At 34.2% G+C, this 18,583-nt stretch overlaps 1 protein-coding gene across 2 annotated transcripts; it reads right to left on the bottom strand.

Annotated features, from left to right (window-relative positions):
- Positions 1-1,292: 1,292 nt before the first annotated feature.
- Positions 1,293-12,242, bottom strand: LOC123685398. 2 transcript variants are annotated; one of them, XM_045625073.1, is made up of 9 exons: positions 10,718-12,242; positions 10,508-10,659; positions 7,972-8,181; positions 7,186-7,395; positions 6,398-6,607; positions 5,812-6,015; positions 5,593-5,706; positions 2,073-4,091; positions 1,293-1,582 (listed from the first exon to the last, which is right to left on the bottom strand). In XM_045625073.1, the coding sequence occupies exons 2-9, from the start codon at positions 10,647-10,649 to the stop codon at positions 1,350-1,352; spliced, it is 3,342 nt and encodes a 1,113-aa protein (XP_045481029.1). In that variant the 5' UTR covers positions 10,650-10,659; positions 10,718-12,242; the 3' UTR covers positions 1,293-1,349. The 2 variants fall into 2 exon arrangements, with proteins under 2 accessions (XP_045481029.1, XP_045481021.1); XM_045625065.1 differs by having other exon boundaries at positions 10,508-12,242.
- Between the last annotated feature and the right edge of the window lie 6,341 nt (positions 12,243-18,583).

Below are 18,583 nucleotides of genomic sequence, written 5' to 3'. Positions count from 1 at the left end.
TTCAAATTAATACGCTATTTTAAATAACGCGATTGATACATACAATATAGAATTTTGCCGAGATCACAAATATTTGGAAAACTGTTGAACGGAAAATGAGTGAAAAAATATGTAAAAATATGCTGAATGTTCCTGGAATTGAAATACCCCAAAAAATATAGGGTATCTATATAATTTAAAACAATAGTCACCGTCCAATCCGCTTTTGTGTGACACCCCCTATATATTCTTATATACAGGGTGTCTCAGGTGGTAGGCACAAAACCTGTGTTTTTTATTAGGAAATACCCTATATTTCACTCCAGATTTAGGAAGCATGGTTAGAATGAGGCTAATTTTGACGTCTCATGTGCTCAAAATTTTCCGATTTTGAGATATTTCAATTTGTCAATTCGAGCATCTCTGAAAAAAACTCGATAACTCCGACGCAAAAAAATTTGGTGGAATGAGATTTTGGCTGTGAATACTAGAATGAAGGAATCATATATGGGTCATATAATTATTCAAAACTCTGCTGAGAATTTTCGAAATATCGTCATAGGACGTTTCGAATAGTGATGAAAATTGTGAACAGAATTGGTCTTAATATGAGGATTATTTTATTTTCGAAAATATATTTCATTGTAGTTTCGTTACAGAAATTGCATTTATGACAAGGGCGATCCTAGCCTTTAAATTGGGGGGGGGTCGCCGTTATGAACATTTTTTTGATCCTCTGTATAACCGAAAGAGCCTAGATTGAGAAAGTATTCTAATCTCAATTTTCAAATTTCTAGTCGACCCAGTTCCTCAGTAACTTCTTGATTGAACTTGAGTATTCCCAGTTAAAGGTCATAAAAATAAGGTGAAGTTAAATTATTGGGTAAAGTATTTTAAATAATGAGGAAGTCAAGGGAATCATAATTCTTTTCAAATTTAAATATCTTCTCTATATGTACGAAAGAGCCAGGAATGATAAATATTCTAATCTCCATTTCCAAATTTCTAGTCGACCTAGTTCTTCTGTAATATCTAGTTAGGAATTTCCAGTTGAAGGCATAAAAATATGGTGACAATAAAATATTCGGTTTTTCTTTGGTTTTTGATTAAGAAAAATAATAAACTTCAATTGTAAATGAAGTGTTTCGAAAGAAACACCATCTTGAAAAAATCTTAAGAATACAAATAAATGAATTTCAAAGGAACATAAATAAATCTCTAAATAAAACGAACAAATATAAATGAAAATAAATGAATGAAAATGAAGAAACATAAACAACTTTCTTGAAAAGTAAATAAATATATGAAAAAAATAAATAAATATGAATAAAAACGAATGACTATGTATAAATTAAAAATATCACAAATATTCAGTTTGAAAATGAAAGTTTCTTCTTGGAGCCCTTCAGCTGATTGTGAATCCATGTCTTTATTTGTGGTGACGTGCGATTCTGAAGAACAGGAGTTTCTTTTATCACTGTTTGTATCACTTTCAAAGGAGGTAGAGCTTTTCTATTCATATATTCTCCGAAAATACGGAAAATAGCATCCTTCTCCTCTTGGGTCCACCTCACTCTTTTGAGGGTGCCAGATAGGGTATGGGCTATAAAAATGGAAAAAAGAGTTGAAACAATACACAAGTTTCAGTAACTTTTCAAGACGAGAGTGATTCTACTCTAACAACACAAGCAATTTTTTTTCTCAAACATAAATCGTATGATATATCAAGAGAATTTTTTTAAGAGACATTTATTCCACTCCGTAGTGATTCACTTGGTCCTAATGAACATGAATTGTTGAAATTCAAGTTCTTTCATATTATATTTTAGATCTGGAGTGGAAAAATTCAATATACTTCACGAGAGCCCTCGCTGGAGCTCAGCTGTAGATTTGTTTTCGATTGGTAATACTATAATATAAAATATAGTGATGAAATCACTATTTTACGTTCACGGCCGTACCAAAAAAAATTGCTTCGGGAAATGACATTAGTAAAGTCGAAATTTCAAGATGTTTTTGAAAAAAAAACTATTTTGAGGTTGGTGAATTGATTACAATTAGCAGTTCGAATGAAATGTAATTATGTATCTCACCTTTGCTGGAATTCCTCCTATTCCCCCCACTAAGATTTGGAGTTCCTCCTGTTGAATTGATTTCATTTGTAGGAATTGGTTCTTCATCATTGACAACCTCATTTTCGGAGTCATCACTGCTTGCATTTTCATTTTCTCCTTGAGCTGTTTGCAGGAGTTGTGAAATGCCCAAAATGTCCCTACTTATAATGGGCTGACGATAAATGCCCTTGTGTATCTTCTCCGAATGGCCCATGAAGTTCGACAAATCCACTACGTCTTGATTTTCAAGATTCAAAGTAATACACGTAGTGGCTATATGTTTCCTCAAATTGGTGCCACGTAGTCTTGTCGGGTGCTCAGCACCACAAGCTTCAGAGAATTTCCTCATCAAAGTGCAGGCACTCAGATGTGGATGCTTTTTTGTATCCGACCCTGGTGTACCGAATACATAAGGGTTACTCTTGTGGACCCTCATATTTGTTCTGTTTTTTATTATTAATTGGATGCACTCACATAAATGAGTATCCAATAGAACAGGAACCGTCCGATTCAACTTGCCCCTTATAGTGAATCGAACATATTTTTTTGCAATTTCTTTTGATTTCTCTGAAAGTGATTGAAATAGATCATTATTACTTCTCTCAATCGTTTCGTATTTTTCAAATTCGGTAATGCTAATTCTCTCGACTTCTCCAGCGCGTCGTCTATTGAAAACCTGGATAGACGTTAGCGTTGCCTCTGCTAAGTCTATCCAGGCCAATGACGAGAAGCAAATTTTCAATTTCTCAAGGGCGTCTTTTCTCTTCTTGGTCAAATAGTCGCTGAGTTTTTTTATGTCGCCCATTGTGGGTAGCATAACTGTTTTTGTTCTACTCATTTTCAGTTGAGTTTCAGCAACAGTTCTGTTTACATTTATGTTCACTTCTTGAGCGAAAACTTTCAAGAAATATTTAGCATTTTTTCGCATTTCTTCCTTGTGGTTTTTAATGCACTCTGTTATTAATAAATTGCCAATCTGCTTCAGCAGTGTGCCCAAACTGAACGCTACCGAAGGAGCTTCGAAGCAGTTCGTAGTTTCAGTGTACCGGGCACACATATTTATAGCAGATAAAACCATGTCTACAAATTTTGGGTCATATATAGAGGCTAAATTATTTATTTCCTTACTCAGTGCCTTCATTTTAATGAGGAAATTACCAATTAATCGTAATCTCTGCCTTATCATTTGGAAATGTCTCGGTTCTCTATATTTTTCCACCATTTTGTTAGCATAAATGATGATGAGTTCATCATATCTGATTGCTCTACATACATCATCCTCCCTCAGCGGTGGGAATAAATGATTTCTCACAGTTATTGATGCCATAGGATGTATTCTTGATGTGATTTTTTTACTTAGCAAATTTGGCAATCTTTTAATGTCGGAATCAATGCCTGTGCAGGATCTGAAATGCACTCGAAGGGTGGCTTTTGAGAAAAATCCCTTACAGTTTGCACATGCACTGTAATCCCTACCACTTTTATTCCTGCTGCTTTTAGGCCGTCGCGCCACAATCAGCTCACCATCATTTAAATTCTCATTCGTATTAAAAAGGAAATTTCCCCTTTTTCTTATCTGACCAATAATCTTGGCCCTTTCTACGTTACCTTTTGGTAACATAATAAATTTTTTCACCTCCTCCTCACCGCTGTGTTTATTCTCTAGGTGTCGTGAGATTTTTTGCTGTTTCGTATGGCAGTAGAAACAAAAATTTGCCTTCTTGTCTCCTTTTCTTCCGCGGGACTCAGTTACCATCATATTTTCATCATCGCACCCTGGTTCGTTTAACGAGGCAGATAAATGAACTTGGATGCTTTTCGAGAGGGAATTATTATTGGACTCATTCGGTTGCGTTTTCTCCTCAATATTCAGATCCATTTCAGATAGAAAGGAACATGGTGTTGAGCTCCGACTGCCATCTCGTGAGTTATCAGATTGCGTTTCTGAATAAGTAGATAAATTATAATCTGAATCATCATCAGAATTGTCTCCATAAACTGAAAATAATAATAATAATTTAGGAAAAACTTTGAAGTTATAAACATTTAGGTTCACAAGAAAGCGACAGCGCGATGTTTCAGATTTCTCGAATTAGGGAACATATACAGTGTGTAGATAAAAAAGGGGCAAAATCAATAAGTGAGTTATTTAATGTTTTCTTATGATTTCACTCATGACGTCATTTATTTTTACAGGTTGACGTCATATTTTCTTTCAAATAACTACCCCATTTTTTAGCTGCTTTATTATACCTACTTACATGAGGTTGTGCAATAAGTTACGTTAATTACAATCTTTCACACCATTATTTAGGTAAATTGCAGAAAATGTGTGATCTTTTGAAAAAATTTGTTATCTACGGTTTCAATTGTGTACACCATCATTAAGGCAAGTTTGATAAAGGAGAGAAAATATTTGGATTAATAATTAGAAAAAAATCATGCTGTGACTCTGTGAAATATGGTCTTCATGAGCAATGTTACCATAAGATGGTTAATTAAAAACTTGAATTCACCTGAAAGAGCGTTTTGCTTGATAAGATTCAATAACACAGCTCTTAATTTGATTTCTCACGTTATCCACACACTGTATAGAATGTATATAAATATTTATTATATTTTATTATTTACATACAGGGTGATTCACCGCGATGGCCTATTAGAAGTCCAACGTCCAATTAAATATTTGCATATGAAATAAACGATTGACAATAATTAACAATGAAACTAATTTAATTTCAGACTTGTTTCGAATGGTACAATATATACTTTTTATGATTTCATAACAACCATAACCTTAGAAATATTATGAAGATCCATATTTTTATTTTCTTTCAGGAAAGCTCAAGTAATAATTTCTCTAAGAGGTATGGAACATTGGGCAAATGTTGCAGGTCCCATTATTAGGAATTACTGTTCTATACAGGGTGTATCTTGAATGGTTGGCCTTCGCCTAGTAGTGAATGCAAGTCATCCAGGCCTTTCAGAAAAGTAGCTTGTTGCGTATCCCAACTGTTAGTTTCGGAGATACAGGGTGATTCAGGGAAAAATCTCAAAGATCTTATTATTGCCCTAGAAATATCAAAATAACATTGAACGCTCTGAAAGGTTGTTTGATGTGAACAAACCCACAAAATTCAAATAAAATCGGACTGCTGATTTGCGAGTAATGGTTATCCGAAATTGAAGCCGATTTTCATTAATCTTCCTGTACATTACTAACTGTCTTAAGATACACAACAAGCCACTTCTCTAAAAAGCCTGGATAACCTACACTCACCACTAGGCTATAGCCAACCACTCATGTTACACCCTGTATAAGCAAAAGATTCGAAAAATTTCGAAAGAAGGTTTTACAGTAACGATATCTGAACAAATATATTTTTTCATTTTTCAGTATAGATTGTAGAAACAAGTTTCAAGGAATATGGGTATTAATTTAATCAATTAATATTGCTCTCACGAAAATATATGCTTTTTCTGAGAAGGGTATAACTACCTGATAATTCTATCTCATCTTCAGGTTCCACTTGAACTGGTATTCCATGATGTTGCATAATACTCTGTTTGTTTTTGTCAACATTCATATCTGAAGCTTCCATGGTACTATTATCTGAAGCATAATATAATACCGTTTTAATTCAATGGCATGATAACAATGATCACACATAAATATACAGGGATATTCAAGGAAGGTTGATTATTATAAATGAAGTACCTTGAAATTCTGCATATCTGTCTTCCTCCTCTCCACAAACAGTGGAGAAAACAGTATCATCGAAGTTCTTCATAAGAGAAGTAGATGATCGGTTAATTTCCACATATTCTGTTCCAATTGAAAAATCATTGAAATCCTCATAGACTAGAGATTTTTCTGGCGATCTCCGCGGATTAAGCAATATATCTTCTATAATTATTTTCTCTGCAAATCAATAAAGATTCAATATCAGCCCTCGATATAGCTATTAGCTATCAGGTCACTACAGAGGCGTACCCAGGCATAAGCCTTGGGGAGGATATAGAAAAAATTGTTCGCATTTTCCTTCTTTTGAAGAAGTTTTCCAAAGAAGTTTGCTTACTCATAATAAGATTGTGTTATATAAGGTTGTTACATACAATGGATATTCCTCCTGGGGGAATATATCCCCCTTATCCCCCCCTTGGGTACGCCACTGCGTCACTATAAAATTAAAGTTGTTCGTGAATTGAGCTATAATATACATACATATATAATAGTTGAGGATGAAAATAAGACTCAAATGATCTTGTTATCAAAAATATGTGAAGAACAAGTAAGTAGGTACCTTGAAATGCTCCGTCACTACTTTGTTCATCTCTACCCTCAACGGTGGAAACATATTCATGGTTGATGGAGGAAGTAGATGGTCTGTCCATATCCACATATTTTTTTCCAATTTTTGAATCAGTGGAATGATTATCGCCTATAGATTTTTCTACTGATTCTCTTTGTTCGAGCGTTTCTTCTTGAAGAATCCTCTGTTCTTCTCTTTGCTCTGAAAATGAATATGGATTGGATATAAATATTTTATTGCAAACAGTCACTCAGAAAAACTTAATTGTACCCGTTGGGCAAAATTCGATGGTATTGAATAGTAGCCCTGTAGCCATAGGATCTAGGAATTATGGATGGCATATTTTCAACTTCGATTTTTAAAAGATGGATAATGACCAAAACCAATCCCTATTTATTTATTCATTAATGAGTGAAATCTCATTTTGGATTCAATGATTCATTTTTATGAATTTTTATAGTTAATGAATGCTAATTAATAACGATTCGTTTTGAGTTTTTGAAAGCTATATTTCATCAAAACACAATAAAATTGAAAGTTTAACTGACTTTTCATATAGAAAGAAAGAAATGATTAATCAGGTGACATAAAGAATGATACTTTATTAAACTTATATATTCAAATGCTTGATTCTGAAAATAGTGGAAACCCTAATTTCCGATATTTTTTGCCTTTTTACCGAATTTCAGCGAAAATTTGACCGAAATATTACGATTTAAGGTTGAAAATACGTGTCAAATGACCGTGTTATTGAAAATATTTCGAGAAAAAGTAAGTACCTTGAATTGCTTCATCACTACTTTGTTCATCTCTACCCTCAACGGTGGAAACATATTCATGGTTGATGGAGGAAGTAGATGGTCTTTCCATATCCACATATTTTTTTCCAATTTTTGAATCAGTGGAATGATTATTGCCTATAGATTTTTCTACTGATTCTCTTTGTTCGAGCGTTTCATCTTGAAGAATCCTCTGTTCTTCTCTTTGCTCTAAAAATTAATATGGATTGGATATAAATATTTTATTGCAAACAGTCACTCAGAAAAACTTAATTGTACCCGGTGGGCAAAATTCGATGGTATTGAATAGTAGCCCTGTAGCCATAGGATCTAGGAATAATGGATGGCATATTTTCAACTTCGATTTTTAAAAGATGGATAATGACCAAAACCAATCCCTATTTATTTATTCATTAATGAGTGAAATCTCATTTTGGATTCAATGATTCATTTTTATGAATTTTTATAGTTAATGAATGCTAATTAATAACGATTCGTTTTGAATTTTTGAAAGCTATATTTCATCAACACAATAAAATTGAAAGTTTAACTGACTTTTCATATAGAAAGAAATAAATGATTAATCAGGTGACATAAAGAATGATACTTTATTAAACTTATATATTCAAATGCTTGATTCTGAAAATAGTGGAAACCCTAATTTCCGATATTTTTTGCCTTTTTACCGAATTTCAGCTAAAATCTGACCGAAATATTACGATTTAAGGTTGAAAATACGTGTCAAATGACCGTGTTATTGAAAATATTTCGAGAAAAAGTAATTACCTTGAATTGCTTCATCACTACTTTCTTCATCTTTTTTAACAACGGAGGAAACATATTTATGGTTGATGGAGGAAGTAGATGGTCTGTCCATATCCACATATTTTTCTCCAATTTTCGAATCAGTGAAATTATTATCGCTTACAGATTTCTTTACTGATTTTAGCTGTCCAACCATTTCATCTTGAAGTACCCTCAGTTCTTCTTTTTTCTCTGAAAATGAATATAGATTCGATATGAATATATTATTTGTCACTCAGAAAATCTCAACTACAACCTTAAGAAAGGAATATAATGGATGGCATATTTTCAACTTCAATTCTCAAAAGATGAATACCTAATGTCCAAAACGGAATCCCTTTCTCCTTTTGTGTTCAATTCATAAGGGAAAATTCATTTTTGTTTGAATTGATTAATTTTTTCAATTTTTTTTATTCATATGAAATAAAAAATTTAACGATGTTGAATCCGGAGACCTTACTGACCACCAAATAATTTAATTATCAGAAGTTCACAAATTATCATAAATAGGCCCTTGGTTGATTTGCCGTGTGAAACTGAAACTTTTTATGATTTTTGTAGTTTTTAAAGAAATTTATTTATCATATTATATATCTTCGAAAATTGAAAAAACGATTTTATTTATTTTAGAAACATTTGTGGTTTTTAATAAACAACAATTATGTATTATAACTTCTAGACTAAGTAAGCAATAAGAATGAAATAATTATACCAATGGATTTTACCAAAAAAGTGACTGTAGTACTTTTCATTTCACGCCAATTTCCAATTTTCTTCTATAGCTTGAAAACAGTTGAATTTATTATCTGTTCGAGTCCGCAAATGTGCCATTCATCTTTTGCTAGCTCAAAAGTTTTCTGAGATCCCATCACTAGACAACGAATTTGGGACAGCCGATATAGTCAATTGAAATGTTTGGCTCTATATGTACAGGGTGTTTTATTATTAACTGGATTAACATATATGGTCGTGTAGATGACACCGGGAGAATAATTTTTGTCTTATGACATATTTTTTTTTTTTAACGACTTTATTCTTCAATTAGATACAACAAGGCGACATTTAGCTTGAAGCTACTCTTACATGTAACCTCATCATACCATAACATCCATGACCTAGCCGGGATTCGAACCCGGTACCTTCAGCATCACAGCCGTCTCCCAAACCACTGTGCTGCCGAAGGTAGACAACATATATCTCGTTTTCAAAGCGAACTTGAGACACAAAGGGTTCAACGTAATTTCTGAGCAATATTTTATTGAACATGATCAGTATGAACCTTTAAAGTTACGATTTCTGGTCACACCAACTTATTTTTTGGTGCTAAATTCGAAAAAGGTAAAGAACCCTGAAAAAAAATTTCAAACTGGCGGAAAACCTGCAATGTTCGTAATTTTTTTTTTCGGTTGTCAAATTGAATTTCATTTTCCGAATGAACTCAATTTTCCAAGAATTTCAATAAAAAAATCTTTATAAATCGAAAGGAATATAATTGTTGCATGTTTACAGGAAAAAATTATTCACCCGAAATTGATGAAATATTTCACGATTGTCTTGTTTTCATACTTTACACGAATATGAAAACTGAATCGAAAAATATCAAACCTTCCTTCATTAAAGCCATCCAAAATTCTCCTCCGGTCTTCTAACAAAATTGAATTATCCTTGGATGAGTTCAAATTTATAATTCACAGGTAATAACTCAAGGTCGAGAGTTCGACCCCTAACATAGATTCATTGGAATTACAGTGAAATATTTTTGTGATAAATTTTCATTACTATTTGAATTGTTTCGACAGCTCAATTTCAAACTTTTGGCCATCATAGCCCTACCAGTTTTTTTTTTCAATTATGCTAGAGGACCAAAAGAAAAATTTAGATGGCTTTAATGAAGGAACTGTTCGATATTTATCGATTCTTTTTTACTTTCGTGTGAGGTATAGAGATAAGTACAATCATCAAACATTTCATCAATTTCTGTTGATTTTTTTTCGCTTTAGATATGTAAAAAATATTTTGGTTCGATTTATGAAAAAATTTTCTCACAAAAATTATCTTAGAAAATTGAGTTCATTCAGAAAATTAAATTAAATTTAGCAACCGAGTTCTCGTTCGGAAGTTATCGTATAAACGTTCGGCCGGACAGAATCGAATTTGAGGATAGATTTGTCAACAGTGAGTGGAACCTTTTGAAACCATTTCCGGCTCGGAATTCAAAAACTACAGACATCGTGATGAAATGATAGAGCGATCAATTCGGATACAGGCACTCGAAAAAATTTAATTTTATTTTATCAACAATAAGTTTCATTTCGAAATTTCTGATTACGAAACAGGAGGTACAGGGGGTGTTATGGAACTTTGCAGTATTGTGATCAATTAAGAATATTCTATATTCAATTATAGTGGCAAAATTCATATGTATCCCTGGAGATTTTCAAAAAGAAATTTCATTCTAACAACTTATTTTCAATCGATAAAAAATAATTATGGGTGATAATATAAAAAAACAACTCACCTTTTTCTGTTATCAGTACTGCTTCATATTTGGCACCTCTATGTTTTACAATGCAGGCATTATTATCTCCTTTTTTCTTTGAAATATTTTTCATTGAATATATTCCGTAAGTCTGGTCGGGAAAATGAACTAGACCAAACATTTTTGCTTTCCTGGAAAACACAATTTCTTTATTTAACTGTCTCAATTAAGATTATCAATAGATCTTACCTTACAAAAAGATCGAAATATTCAAACACAAGTTTTCACTCCGAAATATTCACAACACAACCAACTTCAGATTAAAAAAATCGAATTTATCTGCTCGTCTATTTTCAGAGTTCTAATATTCACTTGGAGAAATTCAGAATAGATCTGTATTATTCCAACTGTTACTAGGCCCTAGTAACAGAAATTTTTTTATTATCTCGTCAAATGAGCGAGATTTTGCCTATATACGATGACATGAAACACCCGATATTGGTTGTACACAAAAATCTAATACATTCAAATATAAATCGTTTTCAAGTTTTATATCTTCAAAAAAGTAATTTTAAGGTTGAAAAATATCGAATTGTATATTAAGCTCTTACCTTTAATAACTGAATAAACAAAAAGTCCTTAGGTCAAAGGCAAATATAACTTATAAAAAAACTTCAAACACCTTCACTAACTTCACTTAATAATTGAGTCTCAAAAACGTACAAATATCAGTCAGTCAGTAAGCAAGACCGTATAGAAATAGTGAAGAGTACTAGTATTATATAGTAATTACCCCTCCCAAGATTTTCAAAATATGAAATTTCAGAATTCTTGCAGAAACGAAAAACGAAATTTTTTTCCATAAAAATGAACCAATAATCATTTTACTTTCCTTTGAAATCTTCAAGGCAGTCGAAAATCGCACCCTTCAGAGTTTATTAGTTTATTATCGCTTTCAAGATAATTATTTTTATTTCCCTACGAGCACGTCTATTTTCGAGATTTATTATTATCCTTTGTATATCCACTTTGTCGGCGTTGCCTCTGGTTTTGCCAAATGTGATTTTTGTATTCGTCATCGGTATACGCCAGGCCAGTGATTCCTAAAGTGGTCCAGGTTATTGCAAAATATTCAACGCTTTCAAATAATAGCTACCTAAATTTGCATAACGGTCAAAAAAGTTATCCGTCTTTACTGAATTTTAAAGCCGACCCATAAAACGAACCGTAATTCTGTTATGGATAATGCCGACAAAGCATTATCAGAGGTGTCTACAAGCATGAGAGTTGCTAAGTACAGGTCCATTATGCATAAGATATTGTAATTACTGTATTGAATTCGTATAAGATCCTCTTTATTTCCGGAAAGCAATGTATTGATCGAACATCATTTCAACAGTTTCATCAGCGTGATCAGATTGGAATATGATGAATCTATACTGACGTTTGAATTGAGAAGTGCGTGCGTATCTACAAAAAATCACTTTTGGGATATTGATTGAACTTTAAATACTTTCATTTGTGCCATCTACAGATTAAATTTAATTAACATGCATTATCATTTATTTTTTCTTCATATTAATTCAATTGAATCTGTGGATGAAATGAAAGTCTTCAAAGACAAATATCCCAAATGTGCTATTTTGCAGATACGCCCTTTTCAATTGAAAAGTATATTATATTGAATATGAATTGATTCATCGGAACATTCTTGAGTCTAGACATTCCCAACCGTCTCGGTTAGATTTTTTGAAACTACTAAAATCTATCAAATGATTTCTTCCTATTAAAAACTTCCTGAAAATGCAATAATCTACTGAAAAATTGGATATCAACTAAATCTGGTCATACTGAGTTTCATTATATTTTGAGTATCTATTGACACTTTAGCTCAAATGATAGGTACACTGAAATTATCGTACAAAACGCTATTATCGTACATGCGATATCGTACATAGAATTGAGCAGCAAATTATCGTACAAAACGATAATTATCGTACGAACGGCAACGCTGTACTAGGGCTCTTGCAGCAAAAATTCGATAAGAGGGGGAATATCATCATCCACATCTTGAAGAAAACACCAGACGTGGTGTAAACATTTATTTACAACCCTTGTATTGCCGATAACTGGAGAATTCACTACCTATATGGATTGAAGACATCTGGTTACGGTCCCGAAATTCAACATTAAAAAGATGTACCTATATCTGAATCATCTCTATACCGACCCCGAGGAGTCTTTTCAAGCCGGACTTTAATATTTTCAATATTCTGCTTGAATTTTATGTAGAAGCCTCTATTCACACGAAATTTTGCATGAAGATCAAAATTGATAATTTATATATTCAGGCAAAATTTCAACTCGAGCAAATTTGTTGTAACTTATATATTAGGTGTACATTTTTTTAATTCTTCTTGAATTTTCTATTGTTCTGTTTATGCTATCCGCACGAAATTGTGCACGCAGTCTCGAATGATCATTTTATGTATACACGCGAAATCTCCATCTGATCAGATCTGTAATCACAGAGATATCAAGTTTTTAATATCCAATATTCTTCTTGAATTTTCTATGGTTAATTTTTTATGGTTCTCATTATGCGATAAGCTTGAAATTTGGCGAGGAGCTTAGCATTGCTATTTTATATCAATACCCAAAATCTCAACTCAACGTCAGTTCTGTGGTAACAGAGTTTCTATGGTTCTGATCAAGTGATCAACAAGATATTTCGCACGAAGCTTTATATGGTCATTCTACATCTGAATGCAAATTTCCCTCGCAAATGTGACTTTGGTTTCGAAATTCACAAAATACAAAATTTCGAACGGCCATATTTACGGAACCCCTATTCAGGTTCTGCTTATTAAACGAACTCAACTGCGGCATTGGAGATCCGAACCTTCCCTGCAAATTTCGCGTATACAGGGTGTTTCATTGGGAAACGGAAATACTTCATAGGTGCTTAGTTGACACCAAGGCGATTCTGGAGATACCCCATTCATTGGGTCTTACAGTCTTCGTAGGCGAGATACAGAGTGTTTTATGCGTTTTGCCCGTTCCTTTCAGAGGCCATTTCAAACGAACCACCCAGTATATTTTCTTCATATTTGGCAAATATGTTCCTAATTGAGAGCCCAAACGTATCATGCAATAACCACCTCGAAAATTCAGGTCCTGGTTAACAAAAAATTATGAATAGTTTGAATCCTCGTAACAACACCCTGTACATCGGAATTTTGAAAATCTGTTTCGATATTCGGAAACACCACTAAAAACTAAACTGAGAAGTGTAATTCAAATTTTCGCGCAGACAGTTTTACTGCACACATTTTCAAAGTGAAAGTGAAGTTTTCAAGAACTCATCAGGCTTGTCGGCGTTCGCTTTACGTTGCCGGATTTCATGACCACTTGGGGTTCTGCATTATTATCTTTTCAATTCTCTAATCAGACTACCTCGGTAGTGCAGTGGACAGAGATGTCGACTGTGGTGCCGAAGGTACCGGGTTCGAATCCTGGCTAGGTCATGGATGTTGTACATGTCCGGTGATGGTTAGGTTAGAGGCTAATGACCATAGCAGTCGATGCCTTCAATGAAAGAAAAAAAAAAAATCTCTAATCAGAATGTTGATTCCTCAAAAATGGAATGCAAAATATAAGAAAACAATTCTATTTCATCACTTCCAACTGATCCTTCTTGAGAAATATAAGTTTCATTATTTCATACCACATTCCATTATTTTATGATATTCTTCATTTTTTATATCAAATTATCTAGAGTCGAGCGTGGGCGCAATCGAATTAAATAATGGTTCATCCTCATCATCCGATCATTACTCGATAATCTTAAACAAAAATGCCGAAAACAAAACAAAAATTAACAGGGCCCAAATATGTGTTCAACGAGAAGGCGGTGTTTTTGAACATTAACTCGATATTTTATAGCATTTTATCAAATCCGTCTGTTATAAATGTTTCCTATTAATACAACTGTCTTATTTTCACCTTTACGAAAAAATGTTAGATAAGCTTTGTTGCTGAGAATGTTATTACGAATCTAAATGCATGAAAAAATATAGGGTGTTCCATTGAAAAAATATCATTTTATGAAATATTATGACAACGCGTCTATTTTTTTTTTTTCGGCATCGAGAAGGCCACTGAGAATGCTACCAGTTTGCCCATTTAACCGACATCGTAGCATCCATAATAACAGAGTTGGCAATGGTGCCGACTCAATTTGGAACACCCTGTATATGAACATTCAAAATCTCAATTGAATCGGATCTGTAATCACGGCTCTATTTTCAATATTCTCCTTGAAACTTCTATAGTCCATTTGTCATGGTTTTCATAATCTGATATCCATCAGTTGTGTGGTCACGTAAATATTGGTCATTTTTTTGGTTATTCTTTTTTAATTTTCTATTGTGCTGATTAGATGATGAGCATTAAATTTTGCACAAAGCATTTAAATGTCATTTTCCATCCAATTGGAAATCTTTATCGCGATCGAAACTGCAGTTCCGACATCAACAAGAAAATGAAATTTCGAACGTCAATATTTACGGAAACCATAATCGGATTTTATCCATAAACGAACTTAACCGCGGCATTTCTGATCCAAACCTACTCTGAAAATTTTAAGTTTCTAAGACCTTTCATTAGAGAATTATCGTGTACCTATACGGCTGAACGGTCAGAGTTGAATTTGAGGACGGATTCGTCATCAGTGAGTCGAACCTTATCATTTATCCATAAACTTCTTATGGACATTTCCAATGGAAGACCCTGCATACATCACTTTTTTCAAATGCGAGTACATCTGCATCCCATAAGCAATAGAAAGGAATATCCACATATTATTTGCACAAATTCCTGACCCACACATTTCATGAAGAAAAGAACGAATGAAAAAAATATATATTTATTGCGTAATGCGAGATGATAAAAATTTCAACCGAAAATTAATGTCCCGAAACTCAACAATAAAGAGATATATTTCAAAAATATCGCCTGATATCCCATTGAACTGCGTACTACATATTGACATCTTATATTTCCTCATGTCATTTATACATATAGTGAACTTCTACTTGAAGAATTGAAATGCGAAGAAATAGTTAATTTCCCATCTAAAGCGGAAACTTCCACTCATATACCGAGAAATGTTCGGACCAATGGCACATTTAGAACCGAATGTCATTCCGATTCCGAGAAGAATATAATTTCATTGAGAAAACCATTTTCATTCCTTGTGCAAAGATATTTCTGACATGCGGGACAGTCGAAATCGAATGAATAGATTTTATAAGAACGCAATAGAGACGATATCAACGTGATAAACGTCCTGGAACTATGCAGTATATTAGGGTACTGGAAGTCAGCATTATACATATATCAGTTCCAAGACTGTCCCGGAACTATCATTTCGGTCCTGGAAGTCAACATTAGGCATATATCAGTTCCAAGACTGTCCTGGAACTATACATCGGTCTTGGAACTCGCGGTTAGCTGGTAAAAAATGTCTTGGAACTCGACGTTAGTCATATATATATATATATATATATATATATATATATATATATATATAGTTGAATCATACGATAATTTTTTGAATTACATTGATTTCATCAATTTTGGTTACTTCAATGCTTCAATTGTGATGTTTTTCATTTCATTTATGTGATAGATTGCAAACTGACATTTTTAGTTCATCGATTTTGATGTAAAACGTTAAAGCGATGTCTTGTTCAATCATCGAATAAAGCGAGATAGTTATTCATTTATAATCGAAATAGCAGAACTATTGGAAAACGCGCTGTCATCGATGGTGAGTAGCGATAGGTCTGTTTCGATCTTTTGGGCTAACTCAAGGCAATGACCAAAATCCAGTTAACTCGTCGTAATTTTAGTCCTGGGCGACCGCCTACTTTGCCACCCCCTTGCGACGGCCCTGCTGACCCATATCGAGGACGTCTCCAACCGTTCCATCTTCTCCTTTATAAAAACTCCCTGAAACACCCCCAACCCCCTTAGTCACATCTCCTAAACATAACCGTCGTTCAAGACGGTCCCGCCAGAGGCACCCTCCCCCCCATAAACGAACATTTAATATAAACGGGGACGGGCCATTTTTCAACGTGGCCCTCGCGAAACCGCCCCCGACAGCCTTCAGAATCAATTCCGGGCCCGGAATTAAGTAATGGAATATGAATTTTCCGGTGGCGCACTCTCTTAGCGGAAACTCGATTATTCGCCATCTCCTGCTCGTGGCAAAACAGCCGACAACGCGTATGGGCCAATTACGGAACCCGCCCTGTGTTTCCCAGGCTAATTCGATTTTGTTTCGAGTAAGGATACACCCGCAAGTGATTGGGGGCCACTCTGAGATTCAGTGTTGTCGTCACGTCACTTTTCGGACATTCTTGTTTTTACGTTTTTTTTTTGTTGATATTTTTTGTTATTCTGTTGACTCCCAAGTTGTGTCGGCTTGAATGAGAGCGGATTCTTTTACTACTACTGGGTTATTCATGTTGTAGTCCTGGTTTTATCACAGAACCGACATCCGTAGCGTCATATTTTCAGTTCGAGCCTAGGTTAGCAATTTATTAGGCGTACAACTTTGCTTCCGACGTTTGGTAATAGATGGCTGCAGCGATAAGTTGAAGTCGAAATAAACAGATCGTCAATAAGCTTAGATATTCGTAAACATAACGTCATCGAAATATTAGATGATTTGTGCCTGCATCATAAAGTTATTCTCGATTGAAAATCTGCTGCTGAGGCTCATCGAATGCTCTCAAATACCTACGGTGAGACCGCTTTTATTGAAAGAACGTGCCGAGAGTGGTTTCAAAGCTTCAAGAACGTTGATTTTGATGACGAAGACCATAAAAGGAAAAGAGAAGGTTTTAGAAAATGCAGAATTGGAGGCATTACTTGGTTAGACTTGTGTCAAACGCAACAAGATTTTACAGGAACATTGGGAGTGAAGCAACAAGCCATTTCAAAACGCAAAAAAGTCATGGAAATGATTCAGAAACAAAGAAATTGGCTGCCGTACGAGTTGAAGCAGAGATATGTCGAACGGCGTTTTTTTGCTTGTTAACAGCTGCTTGCAAGGCAAATATGGAAGGGAGTTCTGCCTGGAGAAGAAAAATGGGTTCATTACGATAATCCCAAGCGCAGAAAATCATGGGGATATCGGCTATGCTTCCACGGCCAAACCGAATATTCACGGTTCCAAGGTCATGCTCAGTATTTGGTGGGACCAGCTCGGCCTAGTGTATGAGTTGTTAGAACCGACTGAAACAATGATCGATGGATATTGAAAGCAATTAATGAGTGTTGTTTTTGTCTTTGTGAAATCCATAATGATGTATCTCTATTTCGATAAGGGTAATTTCCATGTGTTATTTATTATACAGACGGTTAAGTCAAGGTGGTTTTGAGATTTTTATTGCAGAGATTTTGACGAACGCAGCGGAGCAGAAAAATTTTATGTTGTTTTTGAGAATCAATTATGAAATATGAAAAGGTGACCTGCAAACTGGGCCGACTTGTCCCCCTTTAAAGAGAGGCGCCTGAATCAGTCAGGTTCATTCATATCCTAGTTCAATTTCTATATTTTAGTTTTTTTTTTTCATATTTTTTCACTATATTTTTTTTTTGTTTATGCAATTAATTTAATTTCTTAACATTTGATTGTTCATTCTTTAGCACACTTTAAGTTTCCAAATAGTGGATACAGTGTTGGGTGGTCTCACCTGTTTGTATTTCTGTTTATGTAAATAAATAAATAAATAAATATTGGAAAATTTTTTATATTCATTAAGTTATCGAGTTCGAGAGTATCGAGTATTCGAGACCCCGCCAATTTTGAGACAGGTAATCAAGACGAGCGCGAATGTTATCGAAAAACCTCTAGATAGCCAACAGTATCAAAACGCCCACCCTCCTCCCAAAACCAACGCAAGGGACGGTATACAATCAAGTATCCGACAGCTTATGACAAACACCCCTAATTCGAAATTCATACGGACCGAAATTCTCACTCGGGCATCGGGTCACAGCGCCATATTTAATTTCGGGCATTATCAAAACTCACACACC

This window comes from Harmonia axyridis, chromosome 1, assembly GCF_914767665.1.
Source record: "Harmonia axyridis chromosome 1, icHarAxyr1.1, whole genome shotgun sequence".
Taxonomy (NCBI): Eukaryota; Metazoa; Arthropoda; class Insecta; order Coleoptera; family Coccinellidae; genus Harmonia; species Harmonia axyridis.
The sequence above is the reverse complement of the archived record's forward strand: the minus strand, read 5'-3'. Positions and strand labels throughout refer to the sequence as shown.

Bases quoted from the DNA above. Each gene is read 5' to 3' on its own strand.
- LOC123685398 (XM_045625065.1), bottom strand. From the start codon at position 10,649: ATGTTTGGTCTAGTTCATTTTCCCGACCAGACTTACGGAATATATTCA. The intron at 7,396-7,971 runs GTAATTACTTTT...ATTAATTTTTAG, and splicing joins TAGTGATGAAGCAATTCAAG to AGCAAAGAGAAGAACAGAGG. The intron at 5,707-5,811 runs GTACTTCATTTA...ATTATGCTTCAG, and splicing joins CAGATATGCAGAATTTCAAG to ATAATAGTACCATGGAAGCT.